The sequence below is a fragment of the Guillardia theta genome (genome assembly GCF_000315625.1).
Source record: "Guillardia theta CCMP2712 unplaced genomic scaffold GUITHscaffold_12, whole genome shotgun sequence".
In the NCBI taxonomy this organism is placed as follows: Eukaryota; class Cryptophyceae; order Pyrenomonadales; family Geminigeraceae; genus Guillardia; species Guillardia theta.
The window spans coordinates 240,605-265,592 of record NW_005434662.1 but is presented as its reverse complement, the minus strand read 5'-3'; the positions used below and the strand labels follow the sequence as shown (position 1 = coordinate 265,592).

General features: G+C 55.2%; 4 protein-coding genes across 4 annotated transcripts in view; 1 reads left to right on the top strand and 3 right to left on the bottom strand.

Moving 5' to 3' along the window:
• The window catches only part of GUITHDRAFT_103019 (hypothetical protein), a gene marked incomplete at both ends in the record, with an annotated part of 9,533 nt that extends 1,000 nt beyond the window's left edge, over positions 1 to 8,533 (bottom strand). Inside the window, 19 exons of the mRNA XM_005838023.1 lie at positions 25 to 88; positions 145 to 221; positions 280 to 339; positions 452 to 501; positions 558 to 628; positions 719 to 831; positions 1,081 to 3,243; positions 3,468 to 4,188; positions 4,557 to 5,131; positions 5,382 to 5,474; positions 5,656 to 5,919; positions 6,351 to 6,417; positions 6,468 to 6,898; positions 6,952 to 7,749; positions 7,806 to 8,071; positions 8,193 to 8,284; positions 8,330 to 8,345; positions 8,401 to 8,421; positions 8,458 to 8,533. Of these exons, the coding sequence (XP_005838080.1) occupies positions 25 to 88; positions 145 to 221; positions 280 to 339; positions 452 to 501; positions 558 to 628; positions 719 to 831; positions 1,081 to 3,243; positions 3,468 to 4,188; positions 4,557 to 5,131; positions 5,382 to 5,474; positions 5,656 to 5,919; positions 6,351 to 6,417; positions 6,468 to 6,898; positions 6,952 to 7,749; positions 7,806 to 8,071; positions 8,193 to 8,284; positions 8,330 to 8,345; positions 8,401 to 8,421; positions 8,458 to 8,533 (6,018 nt within the window). The remainder of the gene's footprint in view (positions 1 to 24; positions 89 to 144; positions 222 to 279; positions 340 to 451; positions 502 to 557; positions 629 to 718; positions 832 to 1,080; positions 3,244 to 3,467; positions 4,189 to 4,556; positions 5,132 to 5,381; positions 5,475 to 5,655; positions 5,920 to 6,350; positions 6,418 to 6,467; positions 6,899 to 6,951; positions 7,750 to 7,805; positions 8,072 to 8,192; positions 8,285 to 8,329; positions 8,346 to 8,400; positions 8,422 to 8,457) is intronic.
• A 751-nt stretch (positions 8,534 to 9,284) lies between these two features.
• On the bottom strand, positions 9,285 to 17,377 carry GUITHDRAFT_103018 (hypothetical protein; the record flags this gene model as incomplete). The annotated part of the gene is made up of 16 exons (XM_005838022.1): positions 9,285 to 10,905; positions 11,170 to 11,540; positions 11,858 to 12,346; positions 12,393 to 12,759; positions 12,930 to 13,058; positions 13,221 to 13,318; positions 13,575 to 13,619; positions 13,667 to 13,704; positions 14,081 to 14,549; positions 14,597 to 15,334; positions 15,521 to 15,753; positions 15,807 to 15,843; positions 15,897 to 16,808; positions 16,860 to 16,978; positions 17,023 to 17,111; positions 17,157 to 17,377. The coding sequence occupies 16 exons, from the start codon at positions 17,375 to 17,377 to the stop codon at positions 9,285 to 9,287; spliced, it is 5,976 nt and encodes a 1,991-aa protein (XP_005838079.1).
• Positions 17,378 to 19,052: 1,675 nt separating this feature from the next.
• GUITHDRAFT_134618 (hypothetical protein) lies at positions 19,053 to 21,365 on the top strand (the record flags this gene model as incomplete). Its single annotated transcript, XM_005838021.1, has 8 exons — positions 19,053 to 19,940; positions 20,000 to 20,128; positions 20,318 to 20,551; positions 20,706 to 20,809; positions 20,931 to 21,037; positions 21,103 to 21,152; positions 21,199 to 21,246; positions 21,306 to 21,365. 8 exons carry the CDS (start codon positions 19,053 to 19,055, stop codon positions 21,363 to 21,365), a joined length of 1,620 nt encoding a protein of 539 aa, XP_005838078.1.
• A 310-nt stretch (positions 21,366 to 21,675) lies between these two features.
• Positions 21,676 to 24,562, bottom strand: GUITHDRAFT_103016 (hypothetical protein; the record flags this gene model as incomplete). Its single annotated transcript, XM_005838020.1, has 19 exons — positions 21,676 to 21,885; positions 21,999 to 22,070; positions 22,121 to 22,210; positions 22,272 to 22,320; positions 22,366 to 22,403; positions 22,451 to 22,510; positions 22,596 to 22,688; positions 22,745 to 22,790; positions 23,086 to 23,132; positions 23,194 to 23,287; positions 23,335 to 23,370; positions 23,421 to 23,590; positions 23,639 to 23,695; positions 23,749 to 23,829; positions 23,876 to 23,930; positions 23,984 to 24,084; positions 24,133 to 24,247; positions 24,314 to 24,426; positions 24,470 to 24,562. 19 exons carry the CDS (start codon positions 24,560 to 24,562, stop codon positions 21,676 to 21,678), a joined length of 1,620 nt encoding a protein of 539 aa, XP_005838077.1.
• Between the last annotated feature and the right edge of the window lie 426 nt (positions 24,563 to 24,988).

Here is a 24,988-nt window from a genome sequence, read left to right as displayed (position 1 = left end):
GGGGGGCGGGGGGGAGGAATGGACGGAAGTTGCCTGGAGATCCATCTTCTTCTCCATCTGCATGGAACGACTTGCAATCTCCTTCGCCCTGCAATGGCACGGGGGACGTCAAGGCGGCGGTGGCGGCGAAGCTCCGGCCGTCACCTCTGCGCGAAGGCGAGCAGGTTGTAGTATCTCTTGTCCTTCTCCTCCAGGTCCTCCCCCGAGGCCTCCACGAACTCCTGCAGCACCGTCGTCATCCCATGGCTCCATGGGGCAGCGGCCGTCGCGCCATCAAACCTCAAAGTATGTGAAGAGATCTTCATCGTTCTGTTCCACCAGCAGCTTGAGGGTGTTGGCCTGGTCATCGCGTGAGGGAGGCAGGAGCAGGGACAGGAGCAGCAGGGACAGGAGCAGCAGGGACAGGAGCTGCAGGAACAGGAGCAGCAGGGACAGGAAGGGGAGGGGTCACCGCTTTCGGATCCAGCATCTTGGCCTCATCATCGAGATTCGCCAGTTGGTCTAGCAAGGTCGCAGGTCGTCAGAGGGCAGGAGGGACGAGGTAGGCGGGGACTGACCGATCATGACGAAGATGTTATAAGAGTAGATGATGTTGTTCTTCTTGACTTTCGTCTTCTTGCCCGAAAGCCTGCAAACCCAAACTCATCACCCCCCGCTCCCTTGCTCCCTTGCTCCCGCCGTCCCCTCCTCTCAGCTCCTCCTACTCCTCTCCACTCACGCTGCTTCGAAGTAGCTTGGCGGTAGCCCCAGGCTTGCATGCAGCTTGCCGGCGATCGCTTTCTGTCGCTTCGGAAGTTTGTTCCCTCCTCGAGACATCAGCAGGGCGAGGGCCTACAAATCCATCAGATCATCTTTTCTACCTTCCCTTCCTTTCCTTTCCCTACTCTTTCTGCACTTCCCCTCCTTCCCTTCAATTTCTCCTCTCCTCCTGCTACTTCGTTTTTCTCCTGTTTCCCTCCAACCCCTTCCTCCCAATTCTCTTCTCCCTCCTCCATTCTCTTCTCCCTCCTCCTTCTTTCCCTCCCCCATCTCGCGCCACTCGAAGTTTTCTCGCCACCCACTATCTCCACCCTCCCTCACCTTCTGTCTGAGCAGATGGTCGACAATCGTGACTGGCCGGCACTTCTCTCTCACGGAGAACAAGATCGCGGCTGTCTCCTTGATCTCGAGCACTTTCTTGTCTTTGATGTACCTCATTGCAATATCAAACTTCTTCTTGTCGTCCATGCTGAAACCGAGCGAGCAATCCTCGCTCTCGAGGCTCATCAGCAGGGTGATGAACTTGTCTTTCTGCGCGTCTGGGACCTTGAGGTAGCCCGTCGTCTTGTCCATCAGGCTGATCCAGCACTTCCTGTACTTGAGCAGTTCTTCCTTGGAGATCAACGAGTACTTGTCGAGGTTGGCCTCGTAGTAGGAGTTGATCACGGAGGCAACGAAGGACGGAAGGATGATGTAGTTGCAGATAAAGCAGAAGATGAAGAAGAAGATGGTGGCTATCGTTCTGCTCCCGCAGTCCGCTATAGCAATCTGCGCCCCTCCTGCTCCTGAGTACCATCCCATGGGACTGTCTACATCTCCGTTAGGCAGCCAGGAGAAGGGTGTGCAGTAGGGAGCTGCTATGCTCGCGTCCACCACGATGTCTCCCCATGTAGTCTTGGGGTCTGGGCCGCCAGCGCCAGAGGAGAAAGTGAAGAGGAGGACCATGGTGGAGACGAGGTTGTCAGTCCCCGACCATGGCCGGTTGGCGATGCCGTAGCGAAGGCCGGGGAAGAGCGTCGTACCGATGGCGCCGAAGATGAAGATGAGCATGGCGAGGAGGAGGACGACGGCGAAGAACTGCGGGAAGCTCGCGGCGATGGACTGGAGCATCGTGACGAAGACCTGGGACCTGTTGCCGATGCGGATCAGACGGAACTGCCTGAGGGAGCCGAGGCCGAGCTCGAGCCCGTAGCGAGGGAGGACGATGAGCTCGAGCACTCCCACGAGAGTGATGAGGAAGTCGAAGCAGGTGGAAGGGTTCCTGAAGTAGCCGATGGGCCCTATGGCGATGATCTTGACAAAGGCCTCGAGGATGAAGAGGATGAGGCAGGCCAGGTTGATGTACCATGTGATCTCCGTGTGCTGCCGCGAGGCCCCGAAGTGAGTCGTGGCGATGGTCGCGCAGCTGAGGAGGACGATGAGGTCCATGAAGAGGATGAACTTCCAATGGGTGATGAGGAGGAGGCACTTGTACTGGATCGTCTTGAGCACCAGCAGGAACTTGTTCTCCTCCTCCGGCTCCTTCACGTCCGAGGTGTCGCCGAAGACGGAAGGGATCGACCTGATGGCCTTCTTGGTCGCCGGCCATGACAGCTGGTCGGCTGTGTAGAAGGCGATGCCGCTCTTGATGCGAAGGTAGGACAGGATGACTCCGATCACGACCTGCCCGATGAAGATACCCAGCAGGATCTGGAAGATGATCACGTAGAGGACGCTAGGAACGCTATGAAGCTCCACAGGCGCCTGATCCCTGTTAGTCATGCTAGCAAGGATCTGAACAGTCGGGCCGATGTTGGAGCGGAGGAGGAGGTTGAAGAGTGTGTAGTAGGAGTCCCCGATGTCCTGGAAAGTGAACTGGTTGCGGATGAGGGAGTTAGTCGACCAGGTACGAGGAGCAGGGAAGGAGAACAAGGAGGACGTGATGCCGTCGTGCCACTCGTTGTTGTCCGCGTAGGCCGTAGGGGCCCGCAGGCTCATGCCAACGCACTGGGTCTTGTTGCGAAGAGCGCCGAACTGAGGGATGTCGAACGCCGGGCCCCCTCCCGTCTCATCGCAGGCGTAGAACAAGCCGGCGAACTGATCCATGGCGATGATGGCGAAGATGAGCATGAAGAGAGCGAGTGCGACGACGAGGGTCAGGATTGCCGGCATGCTCGCGCCGAGCGCCTGAATGATCGTGTCCACCCCCACCACGATGCTGTCGATCTGCGTGCCGGTGGCCGGGAGCTTGCGGATGACGGCGATGAGGCGGGCAAGTCGGAGGGCGCGGAAGCCCTTGAGGATCGCGCTCTTGGGATCTCCTTCCTTGAAGACAAAGTGAAAGGAGTTCTCAACGACGTCCAGGATTTGAAGGACAACGAGGAGAAAGTCGAGCCTGCACCAGCCGTCCTTGAAGTATCCGTTCATGCCCAGCGCTATCATCTTCACTGCCATCTCGAAGACAAAGAAGGCCAGGAACAAGAGGCTGAGTAGATACTCCGTGTCCTGTTGCAAGGGAAGCATTCAGTCAGGACGTTGTTTCATCACCAAGGTTTACAGCTGGATCATCAACAACTATGTGAACACATCGTAGTGATACGCCATCATCACATCTACATTCTCATGTCCTTGTGTAATCTTGTCTAGCCCCATCATCATCATCACCATCACCATCATCACCACCAGTATCAAAGTGAATATCAGCATCAGTATCAACATACACAACTCACCGTGTTGCCTTGCCATGACATCATTGCAGTCACCACACTCGCGATGATGACAATGAAGGTAATCATAATAAAGTACGGAGAGAAAGCAAGCTTGTGCACGTAGCTAATCGCGATCTCCAGCAAGCTCGGAGCCTCGTCGATGTCGATTCCCCCATCCAACTTGCCGTACTTGTTGATCGACAGTCGGGTTACTATCATACTCTGAGTGTAGTACACGATGTTAGGATCCTCCTCCTCGTCCTCCGAGTCCTCCTCGATCCCATCGACTCGCCGGATGCCATCCAAGAGCTCGCCTCCGTCCACGACATCTTCCTTCTTCTTGCTCGAGAAGAAGAGGGAGAAAAAGCTTTTCTTCTCTCTCTCCGAGCTGAGGTAGTCCATCGACTCTCCTTCCTTGGCGGCTTCGATCTCTCGCAACGAGATCTGGGCACCGCGAAGCAGCCGCTCGTAGAAGTGGTTGAAGGAGAATCTCTCGTAGTTCCCCTCCATGAACTCTTTCTCCTCCGCGTTCCTCACCCTCTTCTTGGAGATGTCATGAAACTTGTGGTCCAAGAGGATCTGCTGCGCTATGAACTTCTCCTCCTCCTTCAGCTCGTAGTTGTTGGTGATGATGCACACAAAGATTCTCAAGAACTGATAGTTGGCGATGTAGAAGAAGATGATGAAGAAGACCAAACCACCATACCCGAGGCTCTGCACGCCTGCGACTGTGTTGTCGTACCTGCGATAAGGATGATGGTGAGGTTGCTAACAGAGCCATTGTGGTGGGAGGGAGCAAAAGAGCGACTAAGCGAATGATAGGGGAAGAGAACAGGAGGGAAATGGTGGGAAGGAACGAGAGAGAGAAGGAGAGGGAGAGGAAGCACAACGAAAAGCTGGGAGAGAGGAAGCGGAAAGAGCAGAGGGATCGTAAAAGGACCACGAGAAGAAGCGGAGACAAACCCACTGATGGGAATGGCAGAAAAGGAGGTGGGGGCGAGACGGTTGTAAGATCAGAAGCCGAGGAGCAAGGAGAAGGGACAGCAGAGCGTTGAGAGCAGAGCGTGATGGAAAGAGAAAGAGGGGGCGCAAACTAGAGAGAGCCCTCACCAATTCGACCCGATCACGATCTCTGACAGGAGGAGGAGGCCGTTGACGTTGGTGTCGAAGGAGAAGGTGCTGGAGAAGTGAGTGCTCGCCTGGTTGGACCTGCAGACTCCTCCCTTGGACCTGTCGAACTTGCAGGCGGACGACGCGTTCGCCCACTTGCAGATGTTCAGGTTGCAGTCCCCCTCAGTCTTGTACGTCGAGCATCCCTTGTAGGGTGCCCCCGAGCACTGGTCGACGCAAGTTCTAGTCGCGTCCTTGTACTCGCAGGCAAGGCACTGGTTGCAGCCCTCGTCCGGCCCGTAGTAGAGGAAGATCTCCCTCCCCAGCAACATGAAGAACCAGACCAGGATGAAAAGCTGGATGCCGGCGACCACGATCTTCATGCTCCCGCGGAAGCCACGGAGGATGATGGCGACGATGGGGATGGACTGGACGGCGAAGATCAAGTGGTAGAAGAACTTGATGACGATGGCGAGCCTGACGAACTTGAGGACCCGCGGGCCTGTGGGTGAGAAAAGTTTGAAGCCCGCGGGGTCCCCCGTACGCCAGAAGAGCGAAATGTTGGCGTCGAAGATCTGACAGCAGGCGTCAGGAAGTGCGAGGGACTTGAAGGGGTGAAGACGACAATGCAAACTTCTGAAGCAGGCAAAGAGCAGGCAGAAAGAGAGGGGCAGGGGCAGGGGCAGGGGCAGGGGCAGGGACAGGGGCAGGGGCAGGGACAGGGGCAGGGGCAGGGGCAGAAGGGCTGGAGCAGGACGATAGTTCCAAGAGCAGGAATGGTTGCACGAAGGATAGAGCAGGAGCAAGAGCAGAAAAAAGCCGCACTTGTGTTTTTGTGTTGAGTTCTGTCAACAAGATGCCGATGACGGTAACAAGATTGCAAACCGCATCCAAGATGTTGGTCACGTTGGGATATGTCTGCAATAATCATCATCTCCATCGATTTCATCATCTCAATCACCACCGACACTGATCATCATGATCATCATTACCAACAAGAACACGACCATCACCATCACCATCACCATCACCATCACCATCACCATCACCATCATTTCTCATCTCAATCCATGTTATCATCAATCCTCCCTCCACGAACCTTGTCGACCATCTTCTTCGATCCTTTCTTCTCCGGAACTTTTCTCTTCACCGTAAGGAAATTCATCGGCCCCTGCCAACGACTGTCATCCTCCCAACCACCTGATGCTTCACGTGCCTGGTGCCCGACATAGGTCACGATGGTCTCAAACAGGAAGAAGCCGGCCCATCCCAGCATCACGTAGTGCAACATGGTGCTGTAGTTGCACCACGATGTCCTCCGACTTGTCCAGTCAGCAGCAGCAGCTGTCATGCTCGGGATAGTCTGGCCACGAGATTGAGCAAGAAGAGACGAGGTGGATGGGAAGGAGACTGTACGGAAGGAAGGCAGGAAGGAAGGAAGGCAGGAAGGCATCAAGGCAGGCAGGCAGGGAGAGAGACAGAAGCGGGGAGGGAGGAGGGAGGAGGGAGGAATGAACGAGAACAATGAAGAAAGCAGGAAAGAGAGAGGACAGGAAGAAGCGACAAGTAGGGAGGGGATAGAATGGTGAAGCCGAGAAGGAGCAAGTGGAGGAGGAAGAAGTAGAGTTGCCTGCAGCCGAGGGTTGTCCCATGGATTTACACAAGCTTCTCCTGACCACTCTGTCGTGCAGTATCCGCCATGGCAAGTGAAGCCGGCCTTGCACTCTAGATCCTTCGGGCCCTGCAGCCAACAATCTCATCGTTACAACAGGCGTCCCAACGGAAGTCCAGCACCTTAGGGCCGATGGCGCATCGATCGGCAAGTGACAAGTCGTCAATCTGCTTGCACCCGCACTTGTACCTGCCGGTTGAGGTGAGTGCGAGCTGGGGGAGAGAAGAGGGGAGGGCTACTGGTTGATCGTGTCGTTCTGGGCCGCGAGGGTGCAGAGGTAGGCGAACATGAGGATGTAGCAGATCTTGATGAAGGGAGTCTGCAGGCCTTCGGCCTCGGGGATGACGAGGTAGATGGAGAACTTGTTGAAGCTCGCGCAGCAAGTCCTGAAGCAGCTCCAGACAGCGAGCTTGGCCGAGTACACTGGGCCCTTGATCTTCCCAAGGATTTTGATCTTCCCAGCTATGAAATTCCCGGCAGCATCAAGCCCTGCCCCTATCGGTCCCTCAAGGTAGTAGATGGGAAACGAGGCATAGCCGCAGCATGGATACTCGTCGCCGCTGTAGGCGGCGAGGAGATCCTGCCGAGGTCCCGATAAGTTAGTCAAATCCTGCTCGTCATCATCATCATCCTCCTCCTCCTCCTCCCCGTCATCGTCGTCTGCTCCTCCCTGCCGAAGAGCATCAAGTCAAAATAGAAGCCAAGAGGACAAGACTAGAAGACCTCTTGCGGTTCTGAGGACTTGGATGCTTCAAGGAAGGCATTCTCCTTGGTCATCTCATCGGAGAAGTTAAGGTTCATGATCGCGATGGTAAGGTTGAGCAGGTAGTATGAGATGAGAATGATGAGCCCGATGAAGGCGATCACGATGAATCCACTCGTGCTTTGACTGGAGTAGTCCGAGAACTGAACCCAGGCGGTCTTGTAAAAGGTCGCGAACATCGGGATGGACGCAGCTTTCAAACTGTCCCAGTTCAGATCTGTCACTGCCGGCCACTGGGTGTAGTTGACAGGAACGTATTCAGTGAAGGGAGGAAACCCCTCAAACCTTGCAAACGTTTCCTGGTCAAGCTTTCCCAGCTGCAGGTCCGGGCCCAGACATCGCACAGTTGACTTGGTCGCCTCCAGCACTGATCCAACAGACTCAGTGTTGGTAGCAGGCGAGTTGAGCTTCATGGGGCTGCCGACGAGGGTCGGAGGACAGGTTCCCTGCGGGTTGGCGATGGGATCCTTGTCCTGGCGGCAGATGTACGCGGGGACGATGGCCTGCCATGACTCCAATAGACACTTCCCTGTCGCGTCCACTTGCTGGCAGAAAGAGATGCCGCACCGGTTGTGAAAGTCTCCGGTGTTGCCGATGAGGGATACTGCCAGGATGCCAAAGAAAACCATGGCGAACAAGAGGATACCGAAGACAACCATCACCCTCGGGATGCCGATCAGCAGCGTCCGAGTGATCACCCTCAGCGGAGAGAACAGCACGAGGTTTGACTCCGCTGCAAGCTTCAGGATTCTCAGAACCTGCGACATAGGTCAAGGCGGTAACGACTCGAGACGGCAATGCCGCGTCGTCTCACCATGAAGAACATGACATTTCCAAAATGGTACACACGATCTAGCCAGGCACAGACCACGACCAACAGGTCCAGGTAACACCACCCTGTCCTCAGGAAACTTGTGGGATGCAAGATCAACCCCTTGCCCCAGATGCGAAGGCACATAATCCCCGTGTACACCCATATCATGTAGTAGTCGAACTTGTCCTGAAGGGCAGAGATAGAAGAAAGAGGATCTTGAGAAAGGAACCTCATGCTCTGCAAAATCATATGAAAGGATGTTGCTCCTGAGCTAACAGTCAGCTCCTGGAAGAAAAACAGATGCGAGTCTGAGGGGACAGTTGCGTCGCGCTTGCATGAGACAAGCTCGGGGACGTTGAGAACAGAAGATGAGAGGACGAGTAGTACCGAGCAAGAGCCAGTTGAAGTAGACGTTCTCCAAGACCTTGTCTACCTGATCCATGGCACCCAAAAACATCTCTTTGGGTGTCATGGACGCCCTGGAACAAAACATAAGGGCAGCTCGGGAAGAATGCACAGCTTACATCTTTGCAAGCTCTACTGCAAGATGTGACCTCCACAACAGCAACTAGGTTATTTTGTTCTGGTCAGTGACCAATGGTTCCCTCAATCATGCCTGGAAAGGTTGTCAGCGGACGAGAACTCTCCTTACCGCTATCAGATCCTATCTCTTTCCTTTTCCCTTCCCTTCCCTTCCTGATCTCCACTAGCTTCTCCTCTTCCCTCATCGCCTCTTAACTTGTCACCTCTGTTACATGCCCTTCGCCTTTCCTTGTCCCTCCTCGCCTCTCCTCTCCGCTCCGCTCCGCTCCGTACCCCGTTCGCCATCGCCTGCCCTTTCGTTCGTAGGAACCACCCTACTACCCTACCGTCTTTTACAACCCTACCCCTCAGTATAATGGCACCACCCGTGGATTGATTGATGTTTTAACTTATCAAACACCCCCTCAATATAACATACCCCACCCTTCAAATACATCCTATGACTACCCTACCCGTCAGTGTGCCTATTCATTCGCCGTTGTTTACCGTTACATCGGTCAAACTTCATCTGAAGAAAGGGAGTGAAGGGGAAGAACCCAACAAACAGACAGGAAAAGACGACGAGGGCGAGGACGAGGACGAGGACGAGGACGAGGACGAGGACGAGGACGAGGACAAGGACAAGGACAAGGACAGGGGAGGTGTGAATGAGAAGAAGGGTATGTAGAAGACGCTCATGAGTTGAAGATACAAACTCGTTAACCCTTCGACCAATGTCACAGGGTACATTTTCTTTTTGATTCTTTGTAGAGCAGATCAACTGTAAAGAAATTGATTGCCATCTACGTCACCTTCGCTCAACGATTCTCTAGTCTCACCTCATAGCTACAAACTTGCTGCACACTGAAATCGGAGAATAGAGGGGCAATATATCATAACGACAACCTAAGTCTGAGAATTCCAAACATGTGCAAACACATTGAAACTTTAATTGCATCATGCCAGCATGTAGTACTTGGTCTTCGGTACGCTTGGGTCAAGGTTGTTGCCTTTGGAGACCACGGAGCGCACAAAGGAAGACTCAGGGAACATTTCCAGCAGCTTCTTCCTCCTCCTGCTGATGTCTCGAGTCAAACTGCGATGACCTTGCGCGGTACTCCCTGCTCTGTCAGGGAGGATTTCCTTGCCATCGGCAGATGCTTTGAGCTTCGCGCCTCCGTTCCCAACCACAGCCAACACTAGATCCGCCGTCCCGTTCATCGTCCCTGCAGCTTCACCTAACAGGCTGGATCTTCTTTCGACGACTCGAGATGTCGATGGGCCGGAGGCCGGGCTGTCTCCCAGCTCAGTCACATCGGGATGAAGGATCCGCTGAACCCTTAGCGACGGCGTCTGCGAGATGAAGGGAATGACCTTGGGGTCAACCTTGTTTCCTCTAGATCGCCTGCTGTGAGAATGCTTTGCCCTCGTCACAGTCTTGAGCAACGTGCTCGATTCTTCGTCGTCTTGAGCAGGAGGTTCCTGCTTGCTCCTGTTCGGCTCAAGGGGAGAGAAAGCGGAGGAGGAGCCTGCCTTTCTTACCTGTTTCCTCTTAGGCACTCCGTTGCCCCTCCCTACTCTCTCCTCCACGGAATTCAGCTTCATGGCAGTCGCCTCGCCATGGAAAACATCATTTGCAGTGCCGCTATTTCCCAATCTCTTTTCTCCTCGCTTCTTTGGGACGGCCGATCGCCTGCCCCTCGGCTGACGGGCAGCAGCAGGGGCCTCAGGCTTGTCCTCGCCCGGCTCTTCCTTGCGGGATCCAATTCCAATCACTCCATCAGAGTCTTCGAGTCCGTTCAGCCCCGGCGGCATGAGTTTCTCCTCCTCCCCTTCTGCATCCTCCTCCTCTGCCGCTGCTGCTGCTGGTGTTGCCGCCGGCTGTATCTCGTCGTCATGATAGCTGGTGTTGTTGCTCAGGTTCTGTTCCAAGTCTTCACCTGCCACGTTCAGCCCCAGCACTTTCCTTGCCTCTCCCATCCCCTCCATCCCCGCCTTCACCATCTCCTCCTCTTCCGTCTCATCCCGTATCTTGCCATCGCCGTCGCTCTTGCTCGGCTCCTTCTCCCCGTCCTCCCTGTGTCCGTTCAGCTTCAGCGCTGCCTTCGTCCCCCCCTCCTGTCCCTTGTTGTCCAGCTCTACATCAGCTGAACCCGCGTCCCTCCCTGGAACAGGGTTGTTCTTCTCCTCAATGCCGTGGCGCTTCTTCATGGCGACCAAGACGTTGTAAGACTCGAGGCCGTCGGAGAAGGACGAGCTTTCGCTCTTGCGCAGCGAGTCGTTGCGGGCAGAACACCAGCTGCCATTGACGGAGGAGTAGTCGCTGAATCTGGAGATCGAGCCTCGCTTCTTCATGATCGTTTCCTTCCGGAAGCTGCGGATGATCTTGAGGGATCGCGGGTCCCTTCGGTTGACGAGCGACTTGAGACTGGCGTTATCGTAGGCTGTGCCTTTGTCTTCGCTCTTCTCCTGCGACTCGTGGACCCTCGTCCTTGAGATGATGCGGTTCCAGATCCAAATGCGTGCGAACAGCACGATCCACTGGAGAACGCTGCTGAAGGCGACGAAGTAGATGCACCTGATGGTGGTGTCATGAGCAGGAGAAGAGGAGAGGAGGAGCAGAGGAGAGCAGAGGAGAGCAGAGGAGAGCAGAGGAGAGCAGAGGAGGAATAGACAAGAAATAGCAGGAGCAGGAAGGGAAAGGCGAGTTGAATAAAAAGAGATCAGGGGGAGAGAGGAGAAGTTGGAGGAGGGCGAGGGCCGGAGGAAAGAAATCAAAGAGAGGATGTAGTGAAGGAAGACAAGGAGAGAGGAAAGGAGAATTGAAGAGGGTCAGCATTACATCTCGAAGATGGACCTCTCCGCTTCTAGATGTAAGTTGGGGACTTTGGAAGCGACCATGAGCTCTTTGGTCCCGTCGCTGACACGGAGGAGGAGGAGGAGGCCGAAGTGAAGGATTGAGCGCACGATGAGGATGAGCTTGACGTCTGGGAGCAGGACCTCGCCGACGATGGCAGCGGAAGAGATTCTGCTGTAGCCGAAGTAGCGGGAGAAGTTGGTGCCGACGAGCCTGCCCTTCTGGATGATGAGGAGATTTAAGAAACCTCGGAGGATCTCCCGGGAGGAGGAGGGAGGGAGGGTGTCCTTCTTGTACTTGGAGGAGGGGTTCTCTATTCCGAACCAGATGTACATCTGCAATAGAGCCTCGAAGACCTTGTGGGAGCAGTCAGATGAAGTGCGGGAGGAGCCTGTTCATATTCAATAAAGGAGAAAAACGATATTCTTGACACCCACTTTAGTCTTTCAATCCTGTTTGAATCTATTCCTAATATCCTCTAGTAGGGGGGGAAGGGGGAGAGGGGAGGATGAAAGAAGGAAGAAGAAGACATCAAATCAGGATGGAGAAGGATGCGCAAGGAGAAGAGGATGATGAAGAAGGAGAAAGGAGGGGCAGGAGGGGCAGGAAGGGAAGGAGGGGCAGGAGGGGCAGGAGGGGCAGGAGAGAGCAGGGATGGATAGATGAGACATACCAGCAACAGCGGGGTCAGGATGTTAGTGTAGCAGTAGCAGTCCTGAAGCGACTTGTAGCTCGAGGAGCCGCAGGGGCAGATGGTATACTCGAAGAGGACGAGGCCGAAAATGGTGACGCGGGAAGAGATCTCCATGAAGCGGAGAATGAAGACGATGAGAGCCTCGAGGACGCGGAGGAAGTTGGGGATGGGAATAGCGTGCAGGAGGGAGATCTCCAAGGAGACGGCGGAGCAGCTCGCGACGAAGAGGAGGAGGAGGAAGAGTGACCAGAAGTACTCGCTCACCTGCCCTCGATTGTGCTCGATGTGGATGGCGGCGAGCACGGAGAGCATGAGGAGAGGGAACATCAGGCTGTACAGCTCCAGGCGCTTGAAGAGCACGATGATGTCCTCGCTCCTCTTCAGCTCCTCGTTGGCCGAGTGCAGGTAGACGAAGTAGACGACGGACAAGAAGGCTCCTACTCCGTAGAGGACGGCAGCAAAGGTCACCTGAAAGAAAAGTCAGCCGAGCGATCGCCTCCTCTGCATCACAAACAGGGTAGAAGACGCCGTACTGCAGGTAGCTGTTGGCGAGGACGAGGGTGAGAACGAAGAACAGGACTGTTGTAGACAGGAACAGCTTCATCCTCTTCGACCCGAGGAACCTGCTCCTGTCTCTGGTGAGAAGGGAGCGGATGGTAAGGCTGTGGGTCAGCTCTAGCGGCGTCTTGCCCAGTGCATTGCGGCAGAGCTGAGGGGAGACGCCCCTGGTGCTGCTGGCGAGCATGATCGTGCGGACTGAAGGAACGCTCTGAACGGCAGCAGCATAGTGCAAAGAGCTGTCTCCTCCGATGTCTTGCCAGAGAAGCCCAGCGGCAAAGTGATCGATGAGAAGCTTGACGACTTTCTCTGACTCCGACGCTCTGTGGAGCAGCAGGAGTAAAGAGCAGATGGAGGAGCGAGAAAGACTAGCAGGGAGGCAAAGGAGAAAGGTGGAGAAGCGGGGCGAGCAGCAGCCGTGGAAGGAGAAGGAGGAGGAGGAGGAGGAGGGCAGCAGCAGCAGCAGCAGCAGCAGCAGCAGAGGCTGGAAAACCTAGAGCTAGCAGCATAGAAGAGAGGGATCCTCCCAAAATTGTCGGGGATGGCAGCGAGGGGGCTGCACTTGGGCTCAAGTTTGTAGGGCTTGATCAAGCCCGGGAGTTGCTCGAAAGGGATCTTGGCGCTGGAGGACGAGCACAGGAAGTAAGAGGAGGAAGCGGGAAGGTTGGAGAAGGAGGGTCAGGACAGTACAAGGCAAGGGAGGGCAGGGCAGGGTAGGGTAGGAGAATCTGTCTTCAACAGAGGAGGCAATGAAAGGAAGGAAAAGACGAAAATTTCTTGAAACCTGTGATGAAGAATTGCCTCTATGACGCTAATGTGATGAGAAACATTCCCGATGCTCTCGGTCAACTTGAACAAATTCTCCATCTGAAACTCCGAATCCTGCCATGATCGTGAGTTACCAGGTGGACAAGGCGGAGAGAAGATGGAGAGAAGGTGGAGAGAAGATCGAGAGAGCGTGGAGAGAAGGTGGTCGAGAGAAGGTGGGAGGGAGGAAAGGTGGAGAGAGGGGATAGAGATGTAAGTGGAGGGAGGGGCGGCAAGATCAGGATGAGGAGGTAGGAGGGGGTAGGAGGGGCAGGGGGGGGGGGGGGGGGGGGGAGGAGGAGGAGGAGCATTAGCAGCTGACGATGAATACCTCGAGAGGGTCGTCGGAATGAGTGGAGATGAAATAAGTTTCAATCTAGAGGTCAAGTCAGTACCAGCCAGTCACCTTCTCCTCCCCCCCACAAGGTTGATGAACTCTGGGAAGTCCAGCTCCAGGTTGCCTGAAGAAGCAGTCAGATGTGATGGAGAGGACGTGCGTGGGGGAGGAGGACGGGAGGAGAGGTGAGAATTGGAGAAACGGGGAGAGGGAAGGAGAGAAAGGAGGGACGGAGATGGTGGGGTCGGAGGACAGAGAGGCGGGGGAGAGGAGAGGTGGGAGTGAGAAAGAAGTCAGAGAAGGGGAGAGTGGGAAGTCAGGAAGGAGAAGCGAGAAAGGTGTGGGGGAGAGGAGAGAGGAGAGAGGAGAGAGGTGTCAAGGGCAGCAGCGCAAAGAGATCGAGGGAGAGGAAATGGCGAGAGAAGGAAGGCTGACAAGGCTGACGAGCGGGAGCAAAGGGGCAGGAGGGGTCACTCTCTCCTCCTCCGCTCCTCCCTCACCGTCTGTGTCGACCTCCTGCACCATCCTCGTGATCTGCTCGTCGGACGCGTCATGGCCCAGCTGGTGGATCGCCTGGATGATCTCGGGGAGCTCGAGGCGACCGGACGAGTCCTCGTCGTACTCAAAGAAGATCTCGAGCATCTTCGACCTGTTCTCGCTCGAGAGCCGCATGCGCGTGTTGGTCGAGGACAGAAAGATGCTGATGATCGCCTGGTGCAGGATGCTCTGCCCGTGCTTGTTGAGCCTCCACATCGACTCCGTGTCGGCCTCCAGCAGCAGGCTCACGACCTTGCCAGCGCTCTTGCTCTTGCTCCGCAGCGCGTAGTCGATAGGACGCATCTTCATCCCGTCCGTGACGTAGATGCCCTCGGGGTACTGCTCCAGCAGCATCGCCACTATCTCCTTGGCCTTGGGGTTGGAGTTTGCGGCGGCGAAGTGGAGGGGAGGCAGTCTCTGACGTCCTTCCACCTGCATGCCTCCGGGTTTCTTGCTATGAGAAACTTCACCACCCCCACCACCGACTCCACCTCGTTCTGGCACGCGTCGTGCAGTGCCAACTGCCTGTCCCAGTTGGGCACAGAGGCTCCGTCCTGCTGGTGCTCCAGCAGGACGGGAAGGACGCGGTGTACGTGGCTCGAGGGGTTCCTGCAGGCGATGTGGATGGGCAGGCGCTGGAAGGATGCGAGGGCGTCGGCGACCTTGTACGTCATCCGCTTCACGTCCTTGTCCAGTTGGTCCGTCACGCACGTGTGGAAGGAGGGAGTCTGCGCGTCTCCGAGCTGGTCAATCCTGGGGAGGAGCATGGGGTAGGCCATGGAGAGCGAGAGGAGGACGGAGGTCGAGATGTTCTCGGAGAGGAGGCCGGAGCTGAAGGCGTGAGCTACCGCTTGATTCTGGTCGCTGATGTTGAAGTCATGGTCGATGCGAATGACCTTGGCCGTCGTCTCCGTCGCCTCCTGGAGGTCCTTGACCTGCCCCTGGACCGAGCGGCACTTCCTGTCTACCGTGAGACTAGCAAAGGCGTTGAAGCAGATGGCTAGGGTGAGGGTGGAAGTGTTGAAGAGCGAGACGTTGGAGCTGTCGAACTTCGCGAGCCTGCCATAGCGAGAGTCTTTCTCAATGCTCTCGACGCCGTCGGGGAGTTGGTGGCAGAGGAGGGCGTGCTGGTGGGAGGATTGGAAACCCCCGAAGAGAGTGGAGATGTTCCAGGAGCTCATCTTGCTCCAGACAGCGTGAAGGTCAATCGTTAGGATCTGAAGGTAGAGGCTGTCAAGAGCGAGGCGACAAGACAAGAAGAACGGGAGGGGGGGAGGGAAGAGGAAATGCAGGGGAGAAAGGAGGGGGGGGGGGGAAGGGAGCAGGATGTGAGGGAGGGAAGGGATGGAAGGGAGGGAAGGGAGGGAAGGGAGTAGGGGGACGACAAAAACTGGAGGACTGACCTCAGCAAAGCTCAGGTCCTTCTTTGCGGACAGCAACTCCACCACAGCCTTGTACGCATCCTTGTGCGGGTTGTGAACCGCAAAGTCAAGGGGGAGAAGACCATCGCAGTCCTCCACTGCTACAGCCTCTGGGTTGATACTGAGGATGAGCCGGACAAGGTGGAGGACATTTCCTGCTTCTGTGTCGGAGAGCTGGGAGCTTCTTTCCGTCGCCGGCCCCACATTTTGACAAGCTGCCAAGTCTGTCACAAAATGGAGGGAGCTGGAGGAGAGGTGAAGAACGCACCAAGATGCAGAGGGGTCTGGCCCAGGTTGTCCTTGAGCTGCAGGACGCGAAGGAGTCAGAGGAACGGAAGTACAAAGGGAGTTGCGTCACCAGCACGACGCTCTTGTCCTTCTCGAGAATAAGGTTGGCCATGGCGCGGGCTTCACGATCCTCGTTCATGCAGACGATGTGCAGGGGGGTATGCCCCGCCTCATCCCGCATGTGGAGGATCCTAGAAGGGGCATGATGCAGGAGCTGCGCGAGCTGCTTCACGTTGGCTCGCCTGCAGTAGACGAAGATTGGTCGCATGCTCGTGAAATTGACCTCCATCTCCTCCCCAAGTCCATCGACCGAGCCCAGGAAGGTGCTGTCCATCAGCCGTCTCGAGTCTGCAGCTGCAGCCCTCAAGGTTCTCACTCGTTCCAGCCGCGTCCTATCCTTGATCTTGGCGTTGTGAATCGCCAGGTTCAGGTCTTCCACATTTGCTACAGAAGTCCAGTTCAGTTTCAGCCTTACCTGCGGCACACTTTCCTCTCCCTCTTCATCGGCAAAGCCTGAGAAGCTGGGTACTACGGTACCCTGACCCAGCCGATAGAGGTTGAACCAGTGATCCGTCGTCTCGTTCCACCCTGAGACGAGAGTCGGGACCCGAAGCTTGAGGGAAGCTTGGTCTGAGGTTGCCGTGCTGTTGACGATGCTCTTTGAGAACACGGTGATGGTGATGGTCTGACTCTTGAAGTCTGTGATGGGAACGTAGACGTTGCTGTTCCACCGAGCGTTTTCTTCCTCGTCATGGCTGGCAAACTCCGTCGTCTGGGGGTCCTGACACTCCCCATCGAGCGCGCAGACGCGGCATGCTGACGGCCCATCCCACTGAAAATTCCTCCCGGTGACAAACGTAATAGTGAGCACTCCGTGGTTTGACATGGAGCTGGAGACTATCTGGTCGTTGAAGTACGACCTTGTCAGGAGCACGTCAAACTTGTACGAAACGTTGCTGGTCCTGACGAATGTGACCAGGATCTTGCAGAGCAGTCAGCAGAAGCTCCAGACCAAGGAGGTCAAAAGTCACACCTTGGTCCCATACTCTCCCAGCATTTCTTGAAAAATCGTCCTCGGCTCTTGAGAGTAATCCACATTCGTCTTCGAGGTCCTCACGACCACATCTCCTCTCACTATGCCGCTGCGGGGACCTGAGAAGGTCTGAGAGGTGGGACTGGAGGTCAACGAGGGCTACCTGGTCCATGGGGAGGGTCAAGGACAGCGGATACTCTAAGTTCTCGACTAATCTGGTTGAACGAAAAGTGGATCCCTGGCCCCCAAAATCTGAACCCTACGTGTCAGAAGTCGAATTCCAACATCACAACGTACGGCAGGTCGCGATTGCTCTCGTTAGACGGAGATGCTGCAACGCTGTACTTGCTGAGCAGACTGACAAAGAACGCATCGTCTGCAGTCTTCTTGCGGTGATCTTTCAGCTTCTCCCTCACCTTGATAATAAGATCGCCGTCATCTGAATCGTCTGAATCAAAGCGATCGCTCATCTCTGGGCTCTTGTTCGACGTCATTCGCTTGTCCTCATTCTTGGGCATTGTAACTTGCGGATCAAAGTCCACAGGAAGTTCGTCGAGCTGCTGCTGGCTAAAGCCTTCCAACTAGCATACAACTTGCAGGCGATGTGCAATGGACTAGCGCTATATTTTTTCTCGCGTGCCCAATCTTCAAAACAGCTCCTTGAAGTGATGGCAACCTGTCAGGGTGGCGGAATGATAACCGGGTATAGAAACGTAGATGTGAATGTGTATCGAACCATCGTGTCCCCTTCAAACATTCAAAAGCACCGTCAGCTCCTGCCAATCAAAAGGTCAATCCCGCATTTGCTCCCCCTGGTTGTCGACTGCGTCGGTCATACAACTAACTCTAGATAAATTAAAGTCGTACGTCCCTGCTTCATTGTCCTCTCTCATCCTCTGATGTTGTAATCGTCGCTTTCTACTTCAAGATTCTGCACCTTCCTGCTTTCCTTGCACTCTGACTCACTTCTCTTGTAATCCTCCTTGCATCCTTCCATACTGAGCTCTTCCGGCCACTAGTATCTCCTGTCATATCCCATCCTGTCAACTGTCATACCAGTCAGTTCCTGTGCTGGGACGCCCCTCGCGAACACCCTCCTACCACTACTGCTCCTCAGGCTGTACGCAAATCCATCACCACCCTGAAGTTAACGTTTTGACCTTTTTTTTACCGGGTCGGACTAATATAAGTAACTTAACTGTAAAACAATCTGCCAGGCTGCGAGGACTACGCCGTACCGTACCGGCGTACCGTACCGTAGTGGCGTACTGAGCTCTTACTTATGAACTGCCCTCCCCGGCCTGTTTTTAACTTAACTTTGAGTAAAGAGTTTCCCGGCCCCGGCCCCGCATCACTACGGGCCTTACCGGGTGCGGCCGCAACTTGGCAATATTATCTGGGCCCTATCATACAATCATGGGAGCGTCTGACACTCAGTGACTGTCGCACAGGCCAAACGGCGAGAACTCGGAAAAGACAGCGAGAACCAAACCTAATCCTGCCAACTGAAGGCCCTCCTTCCAACGAGCGGCTTGCAGCTCAGGCGGATCCCCGAGTACGGCCGTCACACGACTACCGGTCCCAGGACGGTCCCGGGGCCGGGCCGACCGTGACGGTGACAGTGTCCGGTCCGATCGGAGTCACGGTCGGAGCCTCCGTGCCCCCGGCGGCCCGGCGCCGGCTGCGCGGCCCGGCCAGTCACGCGGCCAGTGCCGTGGTCACGCCGGATCGGGAACTGACGGGACCCCGGGCCCGGCGACCGGACGCTTCAGCTCAGTTGATTGGACAGCCCGACATGCAGAGCAACGAAGAGAAATGGCGCTGGGATGTTGGAACGCCATGAAGCCCGAGAGGGAGGAGGAGGGGCAGGAAGAGAGCAATCGAGGATAGCAGAGGAAAAGAGGAGCCTCTTTGTCCGCTAGTTGGTGCGTGCTTTGCTTCGTGCCAAGTGCTATCGAGGAGGTTGGTGTGATCCGAGTAACAAGGAAAAGGAGGTACGGAGTGGGGAGGAACGCAAGCATGATACGATTCAGTTCGGCCTCGACCCTTGAGCTTCTTGTCTTCCTCGAACTCTTCTTCTCTTCATTCAGTTTCTCTCCTGTGATTTCACCTGGGCTTCGCTTGGCCTCCTCCAGACTTTGCGCTCCCACTGGCAGGTTACAGCTTGCAAGGCGACCACATGTAGTGAAGGCGATGTCAGCGGGAGGAGGAAGAGATACGGAGGTTGCTGCAGGAAAACATGTCATTGCAAGACAGTCTCATCTAGTAACCTTCAAGGGTTGTGACCCTACAGCCCTAGCAGCTAGCCAGCCCGCTAGCTTTCTGTCCTCTGAACCCTTCACGCTGGAGGATGGGACATCATGGCAGGTCGTCCTCTATCCAGGAGGAACGCAGACAGACAGCTTGTGGGTTCCAGGGGGAAAGAATAACAGCTTCATGGGATCGACTTACTCCCGGCGGGGGAGGACCGCAGTGTACCTGCGCTACCTGCCGGAGGCAACGCAGGAGGAGGAGGGAGTGGATTGCTGCTTCACCCTCTGCATCTTGGGGCGTCAAACGTCTGGCCCGAGATTTGACGTGGCGTTCGACTGCGGGATGAGGTTCTGCGGGGAAAATTTTGCCGACAGCTCCAGCGGAATGGCAAACGACTGGGGTGCGCACGTGCTCCCCCAGGAGAGGATTGGCGACTTCGTGGACGAGGAAGGCGTCTTGTCTGTCATGGTGAACATCACCAACTTTGGGAGAGTGCAGTTGAGTCAGGGAGATGAGAGCAACGGGGGCCTGGTGAAGAAGGTCGGAAGCCTGTTGATGTTGTACGCCACAGCTGGGGCGTCCGATGGGTTCAGGAGGAGGAATGGGATCTTCTGGGAGTGGCCAGAGGATGTCCGCAAGTCTTTGAGATGCGGGCAGGTGTTCGTTCCTTCCCTGGGAATCGGGCGAGCAGACTGGAGGAGGAGGAGGGACGAGCTGTTCTTGAAGGGGGTGTATCCCGGGTTGGAGTACCGCATCATGGGGATGGAAGACGCGGAGGACGGTACAATGATCTTCAGCGCATCCTCGTCGAAGAACCCGATCCTCAAGGTAAGGGAGGAGGAACGGGGGATAGGCTGGGAGGGGGCTGGTGGTAAGCAGACGAGCAGGTACGTCCAATCTATGCGGTCAGGAAGGACTTGGACAGGAGTTGGCCTGTGCGAGTGAGCATGGGAGAAATTCCTGTTGCTGTGACACAAGCCATGTACAACACGGCGACCCTTATAATCGTCACGATGGTCTCGATTTCTCTCCTCCCTCCTTCTCTTCCTGTTCCTCCTTGCAACCACCTGGTCGTCGTTCTCCCTTTCCCTTTGCATGTACATGTCTCACCCAGTTCCCCGCATCCTCGTCTCCCCTCGATCCTTGTTCTTGCTCTCTCATGATATGGCCCAATGGTCTCGCATTTTCACCCGTTAGCTCCTTAGGCCTCGCTTGGTCTGCTCATGTCTGGCCTCATAGCCCGAGAGGCCATCTCCCTGTACAAGATCCCTTCACGCAGCATGGAGCCGACGATCATGGCTGGAGATCTGCTGGTGGTCGAGAAGGTGAAGCCCCTGCTGCTCACTGCTGAGGATGACGGGGATCAGATGACAGCGCGACTCGGAGTGCCACTCAAGAGGAACGAGATCATCCTCTTCTCCCCTCCGGAGGAACTTGAGGTAAGCGAGACGCTGGGGTGAAGCAAGCGGTAGAGTCGGGTGCAGGCGGCTGGGGAAGGAGCAGGAGCAGTGCGGAGATGGGGGGGGGGGTGGTAGAAAGTGTGACTTAGTTTGTTTCCTGTGCTGTGGATGAAGCCGAGTGAGGTTTTCGCAGAGGATTGTTCGATCCAACGGAGGAAGACTGCGAGGAGGCGACTTGTTTGTGAAGAGAGTGGCGGGGCTCCCTCATGAGAGCTTCAAGGTGTCGGGGGATGGAAGGTGAGAAGACCGTGAGAAGGAGGCGAAGTCCGGGGGAAAGGAGAAGGAGGAAATGTGTTGTAAGGAGGAAGATGGGAGGGGCAAGAGAAGGCTGGAGGCTGAGAGCGCTTTGAACTTTCAGGGTTTTGTTGGACGGAAAATCTTCAGAGTCGCTGCTTGCAGAGCGGAAGAACCTTTGCGAGCCCGACAAGAGGACTGGGGAGGCGACCTCCTCGAGAATTCTTCCAAGTGTGTGAAAGAACTTTCTCCTTCCCTCTTTCTCCTCCTCTCCTCCTCCCTGACTAGCCTGGCAGAGGAAGGAGTAATCCCTGACAAGTCCCTCCTGGTCCTTGGAGACTGCAAGGTGTGAACTCCTCCGTTCTTGTCTTCGTCCTCGTTACGTTTCCCAGGCTGTCTCCGTTGACTCGCGAGTTTGGGGGCCACTGGACGCTTCGAAGGTCTTCCCTGCTCCTCCTCTCTCCTCAACCTTGCTGCTGGAGCTCACCATCGAGAGCAGGTCAAGGGACGTCCTCTCCTGAGGCTCTGGCCCCCTGAGAGGTTCGGGATGATCGAGTAGTTCGCCGGCGTCTTTTAGCTGCAAGCCTTGCTCAAGCTCAGCTGGAGATGGTCAAGGGGCTATGACGGGAGGAGAGGAGAAGGATCCGAGTTGTTCAGCAGACGCCGTGTAGGGTGTTCCAACAGAGGATGGAAAGAGCGAGTGAAGCAAGCTGGAAGAGGATGAGGACGGAGATGAGGAGGTAGACGATGTGCTTGTGTGCAGGCTGCAAGGGAAGACGTGTCAGGGGCCTTGAAGGGGGGAGGGAGGAGAGGAAGGTGGGGGGAGGGAGGGGAACAGGAATTAGGCGGGAAAGGAGGGGAAGCGAGAGTCAGAGGTGAGAAGAGGAGGGCAAGTTGAGGACAGCAAGGTACGGAGGGACCTGCATGCACTTGGGCAGTGGCTTGACGATTGTTCTGCTCTCCAAGTAATGGGAGGGGGATCTCCATGAGAATGACTCGGAGTTGGTGTCCACCGACGTGTCGTCCTTCCTGGAGCTCGGCGTCCTCGAGGCGATCTCCTGCATGGAGAAGTCGAAGGCCTGGGAGGAGGAGAGTGAGTAGGAGGAGGCAGCAGCCACTGAGCAGAGGAGGAGGACGGTGGTACAGGAGTCAGGATCGTGGATCTAGTAAAGCGGAGCTGGTGGCATATCACCTTGAGGGATACTAGGAGGGGCAGGACGAAGTTGATCGGGCCGTTGTTGAGTAGTCCGCTCCAAGAGACGATCTGCATGCAGACGTCAAGACTGTCGCCCGAGAGGGAGGAGAGCCGGTCACGTTGTTGAAAGCTCCTCCGTTGTAGAACATCCAGGCAAACAGCCAGGGAAAGAAGACGGTCCAGAAGAAAGCCCAGCCTTCGCCACAGATCTGAGGGAGGAAGGGAGTTGACTGTGTCAGCACGACGAGGGCGCCGACGCTGTCAGTCTACCTCTCCGACGAGAAGACTGTACCGGGTCATGATGCAGTAGATGGGTACACTTGCAAACAAGTGAGATCTCTGAAGTGATGTTGGTGATGTTCACCTCAGTCCAACGCAGATGATTGCGAACATGAACGACGACTGTCGCATGCTCGGTCACTAGAAACCTCTTCAAGTTTCATCTTTACCAGCCTAACCCATGCGGGGTTGCAGTGAGATGCAAGAGAGTTCAAGAAGTTCCCTTGGATCTGCAGTGAACCCCTCCATCAGTCAAGGAACTCTTGACCATCGTCACGAGCATGGGGACATCATCGAATGGAAGAGACATGATACCTGGTCATAAGCCAAACCACCGAGCAAGCCAACGATGATGTACAAGACAGTGGAAAGTGCGGTAGAGGTCCAAATAGTCTTGTTGACAGACACCTTCAAGTAGTCAACACACGCCGTGTCACCTCATACGAGAGATTGCGCGAGCTCACATCGCGCCGCTTCTCATTTAACCATGACGGAACCATCACGATGAATCTGCAGACAATGCGTCATCATCGAGCCTCTAGTAGGACATTTTCCATACCCGTAATTAAAGATGATACTTCCAAGCATGTTCCTACATCCCGCCGCAGTTATTGGACGTACTCTTCCCGATCTTCATCTTCACTTTCCATATTCGATCCCTTTGTCCACTCTCTCTGTATTTACAACATCCTATCCTTCTCCCCTCACTCCTTCCTTTCCAATTCTCACTTGTCACTCAAATACCCCGTCACAAAAAAAACTCTACCACCTTGTTTCTTGCCTCTCCTCTACTCATCCACTCTACCTGTAGCTGTCGCCGAACGCCGGCACTCTCCGCAACACCAACCCCTCCTGCCAAGAAGGATCAACATCGCGGAGAGAAGGGGGCGGAAGCGAAGGTAGGAATCATCACCGAGAGAAACTGAGTGATGAATGTGATGGTAAACGCGATCAAGAGCACGAAAGCAAACTTTTGGGATCCAATACTCTCATCGAGAGTGCGATAACTGTGGCATCACGTCAGCCTTCTCAAGGACACTGCAGTTTCACCCACCTGAAAGGGGTGAGGAAGATGAACAGGAGGAGATATCTAGAAATCGTTCATGTGAGAACGCTATCATCTTCGGACAAGACTTGTACCCCAGCGTGATCACGAGCCCTGAGTCTCCCTGCTGAAAAGGAACAGCGTCGCTCCCTGTGCAGACTGGGATGACGGGAGGAGGAGTCGATCCCGATCCCGCAAAATTTGACAATTCGGCTTGCGGCTGATCAGGAGCCGTCCACTTGAGTATCTTGAACTCAGGCAAGACCTGTTGCGGGGTCAGCTTCATTACACCTTGAAAAGCAAAGGGATGAACCTGAAGCGCGTAAGTCGACCTGGTCGGGTTGACAAACACGACAAGACTGTCGACGACCTTGTGCTGAGGGTCAGCATGGACAAGCACGTTGAGAGAGACATCAGGACTACTTGTGAAGTTGCAATGATCCCAGACAAGATCTGTGAGAAGAGGCATATGATCAGCATGATCTGAGCCGTTCGCTTCATGCGCTGAGTTCAACCCATCAGTGAAGTACGTCAAATCAGAGACTATTACTTTTCCAAAGAACTCCTCAAACACGCAAGCGAACTCGATTCTCCGATCAAAACGACTGTTAAACTCGTGTGAATTCTCCGCAGCAACACCAGAGTCTACGATGTTTACCTATTGCCCGGAATCCGCGCAATGGAGTCGGTGAGGAAGGTTGCAGCGAGAGAGGATGCAACACAGATGAGACCAAAGGTCAAGATCGGAAGAACCCATCCCTACAAGGTACATGAGACCGATAGCAAGGACAACTCTTGTACGGTCACCGACTGCTGAAAGACTTGGGGCAAAGTCAGCATCCCGGCACCAGAGATGTTGTTGACAGTCAGGACGACAGATCCTCTGAACGATATCGTCTTGCATCCGAGAGAACTAGACGATCTGACAAGACGTCTTGCATGGAAGATGCAGATTCAGCTCGACTGTGATTGCATCAGGCAAGCTTACCTCAGGGCGATCCCTTCCTCCTCCAGCGGTGTGCCCTCGTCAAATTGATCCTCGTCCTCCCCCACCTCCGATCTACTTGTCCTCAGCGCATCGAAAACGTCATCCAGTCCCTCCTGCACCACCCTCAGGCGCTGACTCAAAGAGTTTGCTCACTACCTCCTCAGGTCGCGGTTCCTGTGACCCAGGTTCCTCGCTCCAGACCTCTCTATCGCCCAGAACAGTCGCGGGATCGTTCCTAGCTCGCAGCATTGTACTTGCCTCCCTTCACGTACAATGGGATGTTTCGCTCATCTTTCTTGACGTCGTTTGTCTCAATTTGGTATCAATCCTTTCACTTGACGGGGTTAGCGTGCGCAAGATTCGAAAACGGATGAAGAATGTTTCTTATACCCCTTGCACACAACTCTCCCTCATCCGAGATGCTCGATCTGTGTCATATCGCCACTTCATCTATCAGCTTCCCCCCTCCTGCATTGCCCTCGCCGTAGAAACCTCCCTGCAAGTTGAATTTTGTTTCCTGCATTCCTCCCTTTCCGTACGTCTCTTGTGGGTAACACAAGTATGGGTGGGTGGGTCCTTAGCTATTCCGTACCCCTAAATTTATACTCTAAAGTAGGGGTACAACTTCAAACTACATTTTCATAAACATCAAAGACCAGTTGTATCCGTTACATA